At 42.2% G+C, this 13,498-nt stretch overlaps 1 protein-coding gene across 1 annotated transcript in view; it reads right to left on the reverse strand.

The window, feature by feature from the left end:
* Window positions 1-6,402, reverse strand: part of LOC133018611 (collagen alpha-1(XI) chain-like) — a 74,553-nt gene extending 68,151 nt beyond the window's left edge. The window contains exons 1-2 of the mRNA XM_061085017.1: window positions 6,288-6,402; window positions 477-641 (exon numbers count right to left, since the gene is read on the reverse strand). Coding sequence (XP_060941000.1) covers window positions 477-641; window positions 6,288-6,402 — 280 coding nt within the window. The remainder of the gene's footprint in view (window positions 1-476; window positions 642-6,287) is intronic.
* Between the last annotated feature and the right edge of the window lie 7,096 nt (window positions 6,403-13,498).

Raw genomic sequence — 13,498 nt, forward strand, 5'->3', positions numbered from 1 at the left:
GTTTCATACAGTCATTAATGTTCCTCTCAAGATGAATTACTAATAACTTCTGTGATCTTTTGAATTTTAATTTAGTGTCATTGTAGGATTTCCAACAAATACCTTCAATAATTATATTGTTGGTAGCTTTATGTTTTATCCAAATAAGTAAATGATAATTAAGCTATTGTGAGAATGTCTAATACACTTCAGATGTCTGATAAAAAGTGTTTATTTGAAGTTCCGCACTTCAATTAAGTAAGAGCCAATAAAATAGAAGGTTAAGTATCTCCTGAACAGCAGTAAGGAAGAAAATTCAGCATTCAATGACGTTAGAACTTCAGTATCTATATTCGATATTTAGTGTAAAGCATAAAAGACTCAGATGAGCTGGTAAATGCTTTGTGAGCTCCTCCCTTTACTGTCCGGAGCTTCCTGGTTTCCGGTTCAGTGTAAACGCTGGAGAACTGAGTGAGTTGAGTGAAGTGAGGAGTTACCTGGGAAGAGCTGCCTGGTCGGAGCGCTGATCTGCGCCTGTTTGCTCACTCGGTAAGCCACGTCGGGTTGGGATCCTCTGCGGGCCGTGCAGAAGCCTGTTGTTTTACGAACTCCATCAGGAGAGCTGTGGAAGTCAAGCACCTTCAGAACGTCCACGGGCTCAGCTGTGGGGGCGGAGCAAAGAATTGATTAAAATACTCAATCATACAAGTACACAGTAATGAGGTGTTTGGGAACTTTGTCCAAACAAGCTGCTGAGTGCTGAGTCAAATGTTTTCCAAGCACAAACTGTATTTGGGCGGTGCAACTCAAAAAGCTTTTGTTACCACGAAGAGAGAGTTTTTTTGGGGCATTGCATTTTTGATATTTTTTTAAATAGCAGCTTTGTTTGAGCTTTGAAGTATGAGGTCGCATTCAAGTGCAGTGGTATAATTTGGAAACTAACCAACAAATATCTCAAAGTACATTCTGATACTATTTGAATTTTAAGTTTTTTCTGAAATACAAGTTTGCACGGGAATGTATGAGATTATTTGAGAAAAGGCTTTTACATAACAACGTGTGACGCGTGTGTATGTTGTAAATGCTGCTTGTAATTTTTTACACTAATTCCAGCTGTTGAGAGAAAAGTCTAATAGGACCTGGCATGTTGATGATAAATCAACACTCACATCCATTACACACGTTGCCTGTTCGGGCACTGTCGGCCAAATCTGTCAGCTCAACCAGAGGTTTGTTTATGAGCTACCTTGGCAGAGGAGCAGTAAAAATGTTAGGAACCATTCAGACTGCATAATTGCCCCCCCTTCCTCCCCCCTCCTCACCTCCATTGTTACTCCCACCGCATCTATGGGATGATAAAACCCCATTGCTGCTGATCACTGGCTTTTTACAAGCTTCTTAGTACTTCTCCACTCTTTTCCTTCAATGGACCTGGAGCTACTGAGATTTGCAGCCGTAAACACGGTTTCTCACTTCATCTCTCTCCTGCAAATTGTCTTAAGCTTTTACGTTTTTCCTCTCAGCATCTTTCTCCGAACCCCCTTGTGTAAATGTTTTTTGCTCTTAAATTCAAATCCCCACTTCCCCGAGGCACATCATCAGTTAGAGTGTGATTATGTAGAATTTAAGAAGTCCAGCAGGGTGCGTTTTAAGGCAGGGTTATTGACGTATAGCACAGCGTCATTTGTGATTTAATGCACATCTGCCTGAGGCTGCATGGGCTTAAACATATGCAATAAGAGCCTTTGATTCAAGGTCACTGCGGGCGTGGTGGTGGGGAGAATAGTAAATGTACGTATTAGAAACTGTAGGCTGTCATTCTGTCTTTTGGTCTGTGACTGGGACAGTGTGGCTCTTAAATTATCACCCCACTGAACTAATCCATTAATTACACAATGCACACATGCATAAAGAATTGCAACACAATCTGACTGCATGAAAACAGCCAATGAGCTGCCAATGCTATAGAATTTGGACTCTGACAACAATACTTGAGAGTTAAAAAGTGTTTCAAGCCCAGAAAAAACACATCAGCCAATGACTATTTACAGTAATGTGATCTATGTGAGTGTAAAACCTCAAACCTATTATTCAAAAACGAGAATAGAGAAAATATACGGAGACCAAAAGTTTCCATTTGAAGTGAGACAGCATTGTCAGACCAAATGACGAAGGGAACCAAATCAGTGAGCAATGCTTCATATCATTTCTTAGACTTTGTGTGGAAAGAGTTTGTCTTTTAAAAGTGACACAGTCACACGACTCATGTTGAGGCGTCTCTGGTCAAACACATAATTGTAAAGGATCTAACCTGTGGTGAAGGTTCCGTGTTGTAAGTTGCTTTGGGTTTAAAATATCCACCAACTGAGGTAAAGTATATGTAAACGTTCTATAGTGCCTGCTCCCTTGTAATTCCATGACATTCACCACATGTAATAACAGCTCTGTTCTCTTCAGTAGGAAGTATTGACGTGATGAAAATGCTCATCTACAAACTGGCCAGAGGCTTCTTTTAAGAGAGGACATTAAAATCAAACAGAGGTGCAGAGGTCCAACGTATAAAACAAAGTGACTAACAATGTTACCCGATAGCTACTTGTTAAACTGTTACACACACAGACACACACCGCAGTGACCAGCTCAGCTGTGTCCAGACCTCTATGGTCCAGACATTACATTACAGATTTGATTTTTTTCTCAGTGAGTCAAGAGGCAGGATGTGTCCTCTTCAAAGGCTCAGCTATGATAAACAGCCACTGCTTAAAATACCAATAGGATGATAAGGCAGATAACAGGCTTAATGGGAAATCTCCCTCTGAAATAAAAAAATATAAAACTGGATTCATGTGCTTGATACCGGCAGGAAACCTTTGTGGGAAAATGATTCGCAGGGATCAGACTGAAGCTTTACTTGAAGTCCACGACGCAGGAAACGTCCTCAGCATTATAATACTCCATTAAACGGCGTGAACCAGGAAGAACAGTTGGTCAGGAGATAATAGACGAAGCAGGACTGCATCTACTGGTGCTGAGAAAAGCGTTCACAAGAATTTTATGTAAAGTAATGGTGCTATAAAATGTTTTCCCATCAATGGTAGGACCATATGTTCCTCATCTCCACGTAAAAAGTAGACCCCAGACAGCTAAGTCCATACATTCATCTCACTTTCCTGAAGTTCTCTCTTCTCTAAACATTTCCACATCACTCTCAAGTGAAAGAAAAGAGATTGATGGTAAAAGTATATGTTTGTTTGTGTCTTTGTGTTTTTTTTCTAAGTCACATGAAGTCCTGAAATGCTGATTGTGCGGTTCCTGTTCTCTTAAAGTGAGAAAGGGGAGTGGGGGAATCTGATGGGTGGAGCTACAAGCCCACATGCTGAACCCATTATAGCTCTGGCACCACTCCCCATACCCCCCCCTCCTAACTAAACATACATGAGACTAAACCGAGAAGGCCCCATCCCTGTAGCTACCTCTCCTGTGTCCAGAAGAATAACAGCTTCAGCGGTGAATCCAACTCGCTTGATTTCAGCACATGCTCAGGGTTTGTTTTTTGGAGTCTTTTTTTTTTTTTTGTGCCTCTATAGTTTTTGGAAGTTGTGCAAATCTGCTCTTTAAGTGACGGGAAAGGACTCGAGTCGTTTGTTCTGGGGCGAGTCCAACATCACCCGATGCCACAGTCCAGCATCAAGCTGGGACATCTTTTGATTTCTATTAAATTCAGTCCAATAGTAACTTTGGGAGAAGTTAAGTTTTTAAAACAAAAGTGGTTTTAGTGGATTTTTAACAGACGCAGGGTTCACTTTGTCCTGAAGACAGGCCGACTGACTGTTGACTGGCGCACAGACAGAACCAAAGGCAAACGCCAAGTTTTAAAACCTCACACCAAATGTCTCATAAAAAGAAAAATAGTCCGTGGCTCTTCTGAATATTGTCCCGAGGTACAGAGCTACTGGTTCTTGAAAGGGAAAGAGAGAGAGAAAAAGAAAGAAAGCTTGGATGAAGGTCTCTTTGTGAGTTTCAGAATGTCTTTCTGCATTACTGCATACCTCAAGGCCTCATATATTCCAGATGTGCTGAATTGGCCTGGACCGACCCCCCTCCCCCCTCCCCTTCCCCCAACACACTCACACACACACACACCTGCCCACCCGCACCCCATCTCTTCAACCCCTTCTCCTTCCTCTGCCATCTCTTCACAGAAGCCCTGAAAAACAGGCAATATCCCAAAACCATTAAAGACCTCAAATGAGTAGGCAGCGCTCTTTAAAAAGCTTCTCAGTCTCGCAGGAGTTCGAGCCAGCACAGTACACATCCTGACAATAAAAGGAACAAACTCCCATCCCTCCACCCTCCAAAACCATTATAAACCATATTCTAATCATAAGGGATGAAAACCACAAGAGAGAGAGAAGGCGGCGCTCTCGTGCTGTAGGTGCAGACGCGACTCTCAGTCACGGTCGTGTCTGAGGGGGTAATTTGTCAGTCTCTCTGATTTTTTAATGACACATCTCCCTGGCTGCTGTCGGGGACTTGAGTGATCTACTATCTGCCGTGTTAACAAGCTTCTAAGATGACAAAGGAGAGCGATTCACCCCAGAGGCGCTGAAACACGTAGCCGCACGAGAAAAAACCTCTGTTAAAGTAATTAAAGCAATTTCAGCCTCGCACATTTAAATTACCATTTTCAGCTGAATCCCTCCCGTCTCATAACTCACCAGAGACACACAGTTTGATGTTTAGGTTTAAACTCGTGATTCACGTTTAAATCTGTGACACTCTTGGCTTTATGTCTCTGTGGTCGCCGCGGCAGCAGCAGCAGCATCTCGGGACCTCTCGAGGGTCCCTCTCTTTTTTTTGTGTCACTGCCATCTACTGAGAGTTGGCAGCATAGGCAGCAATTAAAGTGCACTGGAAGGCCTGTAAATGTTTGCTAGCCCATCATGCAATTATGGTCAGTTTAAAATATCAGTCATAGTGAGGAGAGATGGGCAATGGGGAGGCCATGCCACTGTGGTATTTGCTTTAATGATCTTTTCATCTTTGGGGAGCTCGGAGCAATCTGCAGGCCAATGAGTGGTTTCTATTAGTGTCACCGGGGTCAAAAATCAGTAGGTGAGGTTGGTGAAAGTGGGGTGGGGCCTCAGAGAGGGATGACCAACTATTATATGACACACTCTGGTTAAAATTTTGTTTAAAAAATTAATTTCTGTCACTATTGGGGCTCTAATAAAATAAAAAATCCAAACAGTTGTGATGTTGCGCAACTTTGACTCACACTGGATTATCTGGATAAAGTCACATTATCCTGGGTGGACGCGTCAATGACTTCACAGACAAAGGAAATATAAGAGAAGAGGTTAATGTGACCCACATATGTCTTTTAAATCGGAGAAAATACTTCAGATTTTTTTTTCCTTTTTCCATCGACGCCCCTTCTTGGACCCAGTGGGAGCCCAGATAATGTGGAAAGATGGAGATCCCTCAGGCCAAAATATGAATTTCACTCGCAGACTTCTTCCATGATACGGTGCCCAGTGAAATTAACCACACAACCCTTATTCTTTTTGTTTTTCCAGCTACAATGTGCTGCTGATATCATCCAGACAAACCACAAGCTTGTCAGACAGAAGTAAGAAACCACATTTGGTGCTCAGTGTTGTTTTGGAAAAAATGTGTGAGCTCCTTGCTGTGAAATCTGAATAGTTTCCAATATTAACCTCCTGCAAAGTGATGGAGTGGAATGAAAATACACAATTTCAGCTTCTGAAACTACACAAGCATTTCTGACCACATGTGAGATCCCTCATCGCTCACTCATCACTAAGACGCAGACTTTTTTCCAGTCCTCCAGTAGCTGACCACACCTGGAAGACAGACTTCACCTACTTAGACACCCTGAGGAATTTAGGAGACACATCACATCTGCTTGGGCTGCGTGGACTAAAAAATAAATCGTAAAAAGCTCAATCAATTCCAGATTAATTGTGACACATTGACACACATTTTAAAAGTTCAAAAGGCTTTTAAAATGTACTCGCAGACTTGGATGTGGGTGTAGTCACGTGATTTGGGCTCAATTTGGTGCCAATCCCTGTTAAACTTTAACAAACCAATCGTTGCAATTGCTTTGGTATTAAACAGTTGTATTGGATGTGGTGAATAGGGCTTTAAACCATTTGGGAAGGTGTTTAAAGTGAGTGAAGGTTGGTTTGATTCCACTAACACCTCCGGGCTGTGCGCCAGGCTGTGCGCTCCTGGATGAACTGGATCTGCCCAAGTGTCGGAGATGCGCCGCTTCTTCTTACCTGCTCTGACTTCGGCCGCTTGTAGAAGTAAAATTAATGTAACCAAAGCGGTCAGCGTTGAATCCAATAAGAACCGTTTCGTTTTCCACCTGGTGGTCCATCTCTGCATCTCCATGGTGAGCAGCCCGCGGCTGTGCTGGGAACCGGGCGACTTGGAAATGGGATGAGAAAACGCTGTCCCCTTTTCCACAGTCCACAAAGAAAAAGAAAAGTGTCAGGCTACTCTACAGCTCCATGTGTGAGGGAATACCGCCCGGGCCCTTCAGATCCGCTCCCCCTCAGCCCTGCTCTCTCACTGATGGTGAAGGGCTCTCCTGGAAAAAAAAGCGCACAAGCCACTCCAGCTGCCTGAGCGTTGCGCACCGTCAGGAGGAGGCTGGACAACGCGAGCACGAAACCCAGTGGAAGATGCTCACACTGGAAAATCCTCCTCTCATCAAATCACCGGTCGGGAAAGTTGCCTCGGGGACCCGCCCCCCCTCCCTCCCCTGATGTTTTGCACGGGAGTCTGAGAGCAGCATCAGGAGCAGCATCACTCCATCCCGGGGAAACCTAATTACAGGACCCAGTATCCCAGACAGATACTAGAGACAACCCTTAGAAGAACTCCATCAAGCCAACAAGTGATATCCAGAGGAACAGAGATCAATACATGGAGGGAATTGCAAACATCTCAATTTTAACCATAAAGAAATAAGCTCAGATCAGATCCGACAGGAGATGGAAACTACATTTACTTCATTTCTGTACATTTGTTCATGCATCTTTACTTGTATTTACTTGCTTTTTTTTTTACAGAAGACGTTTCACATCTCATCCAAAAGGCGTCTTTATTTCTTACTGACTCAAGGTTCAGGTCTTGAACCTTTACGGGTCTGTACCTATGTTGAGTAGTTCCTTTAGAAACACAAATAAGTCCAGTTGTGTTGTAAAACTCCTGAAGATTCCAAAACCTTGATTAGTGAATATCGTTACAGATGTGTTTACTTATGTAGATTTATCTCAGGTTTATAAGTTTACTCTGCAACACATATAAGTAACTTGTGTTGTAAGTTACTTTCCATGTTCATATTGTTTAGGTGCATTTATCCAATCAGATTTGGCAGGTAACATTAGACTCCGCCTCCTGCAGCAGTAGTACAGTATGGGTTTGGAAGAGGCGACCAATGAGATTCAGGTATTAATAAATATGACAATGCAAAAGTTTTCAGTAGCATCATCCAAAACAAAACTTCTTGCATTAAACAGAATATATTGTAGATTAGGGAACAGGCTATATACACAGCAAATACTTTTACTTTCACTACTTAAAGTACACCTAAAAGCAAGTGTGTACTTTGACTTGAGTAGAAAAGTTAAAATTGCATCTTTACATTTACTTGAGCTCATTTATGTCCAACGTTTGTACTTTTACTTTTCTCACCTCCACTGCTGATAAATGCAAATTAAGTGGTGGAGTGAAGTTGTCATTTTGGGAGGTCCCTGAAAGCCTCAGCATGTGACATCAGAGCCTGAATAGCCCCTACATGGGCCGATCGCTGAAATAAAAGCTTTAGTGGTCAAAGGGAAATGTTTTCCAGACTCTAGGAGTTTCCTCATGGAGCACATACATTTTTTTTTTTCCTTTTTGGTCAGCAGGGCTCCCAAGGCCTGAAAATAATTAATGGTTAAACTGGAACAAAGAATGGAAGCACAGGTGGAAGCTATAGAGTGGAGCCCTTGATTTGGATTTCCATGTGTACCGATGAAAGACGGATTTAACAGTGCGAGGGCGGCCATTGTCCCAAACTGATTTCGGAAAAATGGTTGAAGTGTTTACGTCTTTAGTCATGAGACTGAAATTAGAACCACAGGCTCAGCTGACATTCAATGTGTTGAACTGCAGACGTAACACAGCATTGTACAGTTGTAGCTGATCAAAAAACTACTTGATTCATGTTTACTGTAATAGGGATTAGATATAGAATGCAGATAAGTGGCTACATGCCTGGACTTCCTTTTTAAAAAAGGCCAAATGCTGTTTGTGTGTTTGATTCGTATTTCAGGCTGTGTAGGATTACTGGTCTGATTTAGGGCCACACTATTTAGCTGAGAACATGCCTATTTAAACAAATCCATATAGACATTTAAAACCACAGATTTCTATTGGCCACTGTGCAGCTCCTGCTCCTGAGTGACATCTGCTGCGGTGATGGTGTTTCTCGTTTCCTTTGGAAATCATTATTCTACCTGACAAGAAATTTGAACTGACAATAACTTCAAGTTCGGTAGATAACTGATCCCCCTGAGTTGAAGAAGATATACATGTATACATCTATGCTAAGATAATTCACCAGTTTGTCCTGTTAGTGGTTCAACAGGAAAAGTAGGAGAATCACCAAAGCCATTATGCTTCTTCCCCCTGGGGAATAAAAATGTTAGCACATAATTTCATGGCAATCCTCAAAAAGATTTTTTGTATATTTCAGTTGGGTGAAGAAATGATTGACATGTTGGAGCTAAAATGCTGCAACCAAGACAAACATACAGTATCAATAGATTGACAAGGTTGATTCAGACTTTGGATAGAAAATATGAGCAGAAAAGGTCCCTCTTTAAATTATGAAGTTGGATTGAATGAACTCTGTGACTAATTTTGTTGTCAGAATGTGTGCATTGTCTGCATTTGATGGCCTTGTGCGTGTTCAGGAACAGAACAACCCTTCAGAGAGCAGCCTGGCTGTGCTCCCTGGTAGTCGGTTGGCTTTGTTTGTCAGTTGTTTGGCAGACAATGTCAGAACCCCTTGTTCATGTTGCAGCCTGGGACAGTGGGACTGTGGCCCAAAATGTTTGCTTTAATTTGACAAGCCCTGCTGCGCTGGCAGACAACTGAGCCTGAACGCCCAGAAACCAAAACTCAAGTCTTCAGTTTTTGGTTCTCGGACAGCCGACAGAACGTCCTGACTGAAGTTCAACGGCTCCTTATAGATTCTTGCCTCTGGTACAGTCTACAATTTTCAGCAAGGTTTGACATCGGAGCTGCTCTCTTTGTAGCTGGAAGCATATGATTACAACTGATGCATTCCCTGCCATGTGTACCAAGACGACATTGTATAATTATTCTATAATAAGTCTCCACTCTATGCACGGCTCTGCCCAAAGCAGCTATAAAAACAAAAATGTCTTGAAATGTTGCCCGGCGGCTGCGTTATTCTATTGGGGGCAGCTTTTAATCTGAGGTTCTTTCATGTGTTACTATAAAATTATTTTCCAGAAACAGTAGACCAGCGCACTCTTCTGTAGATTTACAGTTGCTGGAGTTCAGGACCTTTACTTTTACATGGACACTCTGTAATACACTGCAGCTGATGTTTTATTGCTTCGTTACAAGGTCAATTGGGTTCAATCAAATTCATGATGACTGATGATGGATGACTTAACAGTATGTTGTATATGAAACAATATAGAGGGGTCCAGGAAACCTCTTTTAACTAAATCTACAGTAGCACTTCCTCATGACCCAGCAAATAGCTCTCGATGACTGCAGCAAACCTGGGACAGGTAGAAATCCATTTCATGTTCAAAGTAACATCAGTTGAATGACATGGATCTCTTGAAACCAGGTCCTCCAGTTGAATGTGGTTCCCTTCATCTAGATGCCTGAAAAGCTACAGTAAGAACAAAGTTAGAGCCAGATCTTCTGAAGTCTAACGTCCTCGACCAGATCACAAGAAGTTAAACCTCAAGAGCTTCTTATTACTATGAATTATCCAGCTAGAAGGCAGTGTGCGGCTGGGTGGGGGTGGAGAGGGATACGTACTAGACACTGCAGACCACATAACCACTGAGTGGAATGTATGTTTGTCTGAGCCTGCTTATTATAGGTGCATGTGGTACCCAGACAGCCTCACCTTGTGGGAGACGGTTAAGACGTGGGAAGGTGGGCTTTCACTTTTCAGATTCTGTATGGTCACCTGGTTTTACTTTGCCAAGTCATCACGTACTGTACTTTACACTGACCAAGTGCATGGCAATACCACGGCAGAAGTAATTCTGTGATATTCTGCCAAATTTGACTGCCAATGATTGCTTGGAACTGAATGAATCAAGTTCGCAGCCAAACATCTTTTCACCCTGGACGAAGCACCTGACATGGTTTTGTCCACTCCAATATTCTCTGGGCGACATGCTTAGCAGATGAGTTCTGCACTTCCTGGAAATCTGGCCTGTGTGTGATGTGAAATGTCCAGGTGTTGCTGTTTAGATCTGCCTTTTCCTTTCCAATGAGAAACAAATGGAAAAGCTTAGTCTGAAGATATCCAGGTCATGGTCTCTTCAGAAGTTGTACAAGTGGACGTAAGCAACTGGACCTGCTTTGTGTTTCTTGAAGACGTATTCAGTTCTTCAGAAAGTCCAGTTTCCTACATACACTTCTAAAACTTTGTTTGAAAGTCGAAAAATCCCCCCAAAAATGTCCAGTAAATTCTTGTGTCCTCAACCGTACCTACATTTGGGAGAAGATTGGATGAGCTGTTGTCAGGAGAATCCCAACACAGACGCACAGAGATTCCTCATTAGATTCCTCCTCTTGCAACTATGAATATCTGGGCCACATTTCATGACTTTCCATGCAATAGAGAGTTCCACAGGTAGCATAGTTTACAACAATCAAAAATGTACACAGACCAAGACACATCACACTAAAGTTGAATGTTATAAACACAAGAGAAAACTATAACCGCACACATGAGCTGAAACAGTAAAATTTCCATAATGATCTTTATACACAGTAAAAGCTGCACAATAAGAGCGGTACAGAGAGCGAGTCCCAGATGAAGATCAGATATCACCGAGCTCAACCTCCAAACCCACCGGGGGAGTGACAGAGACGAGGACAGGCCTTCCTATTTTCATGTTTCTTGTCAAGTATGTGTGATGAATGCCTTTCCTCTCAGCAGTGAGCAGTGTTATGGCGAGTTAAGTGGAGAGGTCTGGGATAATCTAAACATGCCCCGAGCTTCTCGTATTTCATGAGCCACAGTCTCCCTGAGCCCTGTTTCCAGCCGTCAGCAGTAAAAAGAGATAGCACAGAGGGACTGGCTGACACAGAGCGTGGAGGCTGACTAGGACCTAGGCAGAGACAGACACTGACAAACTAATTAATACATTTACTTGAGTCTTAGGCTTTAACCTGGAATGACCACATGTGATAGAAGTTACAAGGTGATCTGAGGAGAGACTCCAACAGATGATAGAAGACAAGAGAATAAAACAGTAAAAAAAAGCTAAGATCTTGGCAGATGGAGGCAGTGAAGATGCTTGAAGTCGTGAACCTTCCTGGATTTAGAGAACCAGGGGATTTGCTTCATTCGTGGGCCACAAATGTTCCTTGTTTCTTTTTTCTTCCTTTTTTGTGGTCACGTATAAATCTCTGTCATCTTTGATGCTCTGCCTGAAAATGTTTATTTAGAGAATTCAGTTTCAGTTTGACATTTTAACAACAGGAGTTGTTTCGAATCGGATGATTCTCACAAACATCCTTTTGTATGCAGAGGAGGACGAGGGTTCAGAGGGGGATCTTGGGACTAGGTAACGAGTCTGAGGATGTAAAGAGTGATGCAGAGGGTTTCATTGATCAATGTTCTCTCGATTGAATTAAGAATCTACATATAAAACCAACTGTAATGTTTCGGTTTATTGTTTTGTTCTATGATCAATCTTATTTACAGAAGCAACCAAGTCTGATGTCCAATGTATGGTAATTGCTTAACGTCACAGTTAGCAGCTAGCTGGAGTTAGCTCAAGTTAATAGCAACTAGCAGGTCAAGTAAGTCAAACACCTAGAAAATTGTAATATTTCCCTAAGGACTTTGCAGACAAAACCCAAACAGACTTAGATTTCTTGGTGACCAGAAACACTAGTCCACTTGGATGATAAAGATGAGGTTGAGTGGATAGTTTTTGCTAACAGGCTCGTTTTTGCTGCTTTGGATCTATAAAACCAAGTGAACAGCAACATTCCCTGCAAACATCCAATCTGCAGTTCGGCCAAAGGTAACGTGAGGATCCAGCAGATTCAGACAGTCACGCCAAGATTATAGAACTTTATGATAATAAATCTCTAGAATCTGTTCCATTCACATGAAAACAATCATTTTATATCACTGTTTTTTACCGAAACCTAAGCTTAGTGCTCTTTTGTCGCATTAAACATTTGCAAAACTGTTTTTCAATGTATTTTGACACTTGCTACTCGAGCACACATCTTCTCCTCTGCATTTTTCGTTAACATTAATACTGTTCACTTCGGCCAAGGAGTCTTTCCCCCAGCAGTCCATTGGTTTGCTGTTTGGTTGCTTTATTAGTTTGTCAGAAGGATTGTACAAAAACTACAGAAAAGAAAAGAACACGGGGTAAGAAAGAGCCAATTCAATCTGGGGGCAGATCGGGACAAAGGTGCAGATCAGATCCAGATTTTTTTATATTTTCACCGGTTTCCCAGGGGAAAATGCATGCATGCAGTCATTGAGGCGTTTGTGCCAGTCTGTGGAATATCAGCAAAACAGCAACAGAAAACGTACACATACTCTGTTGCATGCATAACATAAGCAAAAAATTCCCCCACTTCTCAAAGCATTCACTCTTTGCACTGAAAATAGCTTTAAGATAAACTAAATAAATGTGAAACTGGCCTGTATAAGGTCGTTCAGGGTTTCTGGACCAGAAGGGTTTTCTTTCCACTGATCTGCTGAGGACGGCCCCGACTACAGAGAGAGAGAGTTTGCATTGCTCACAGCTTAGTGACTAAGCGAATGTCTGTTGGCTAACATTTACTTGCAACAGGTATATTCCTTCTGACATCTTAATAAGTGGGTAGGCACGCAGGGGTTTCCAGTCATAAAACGCAGTCAGTGGAGAGACTCCTGTTCCAACCAGCCTTCTCCCTTATAAGATAACAGTTCCACACAAACACATATGGGCATATTTATTGAATCCAGCTGTGTGCGCGGAGCTGAATTTTGGTATTTGGCTAATTCCAATTGTTTTTAGCAGCATATGAAGCTGTTTGGACACGTGCTCCCATGAATTCTTAAAGGGGACTATAACATTACTAGACTAAGTACTGGGAATGAAACCAGTAACATTTTAAGCTCCAGGTGTCTTTCACAAATCAGCCTGAAGAACCTGCCTTGTCTTGTTATGTTTTCTTTCTTGTGAAAGGACAGCTCAGC

The sequence above is a fragment of the Limanda limanda genome, chromosome 13 (genome assembly GCF_963576545.1).
Source record: "Limanda limanda chromosome 13, fLimLim1.1, whole genome shotgun sequence".
Taxonomy (NCBI): Eukaryota; Metazoa; Chordata; class Actinopteri; order Pleuronectiformes; family Pleuronectidae; genus Limanda; species Limanda limanda.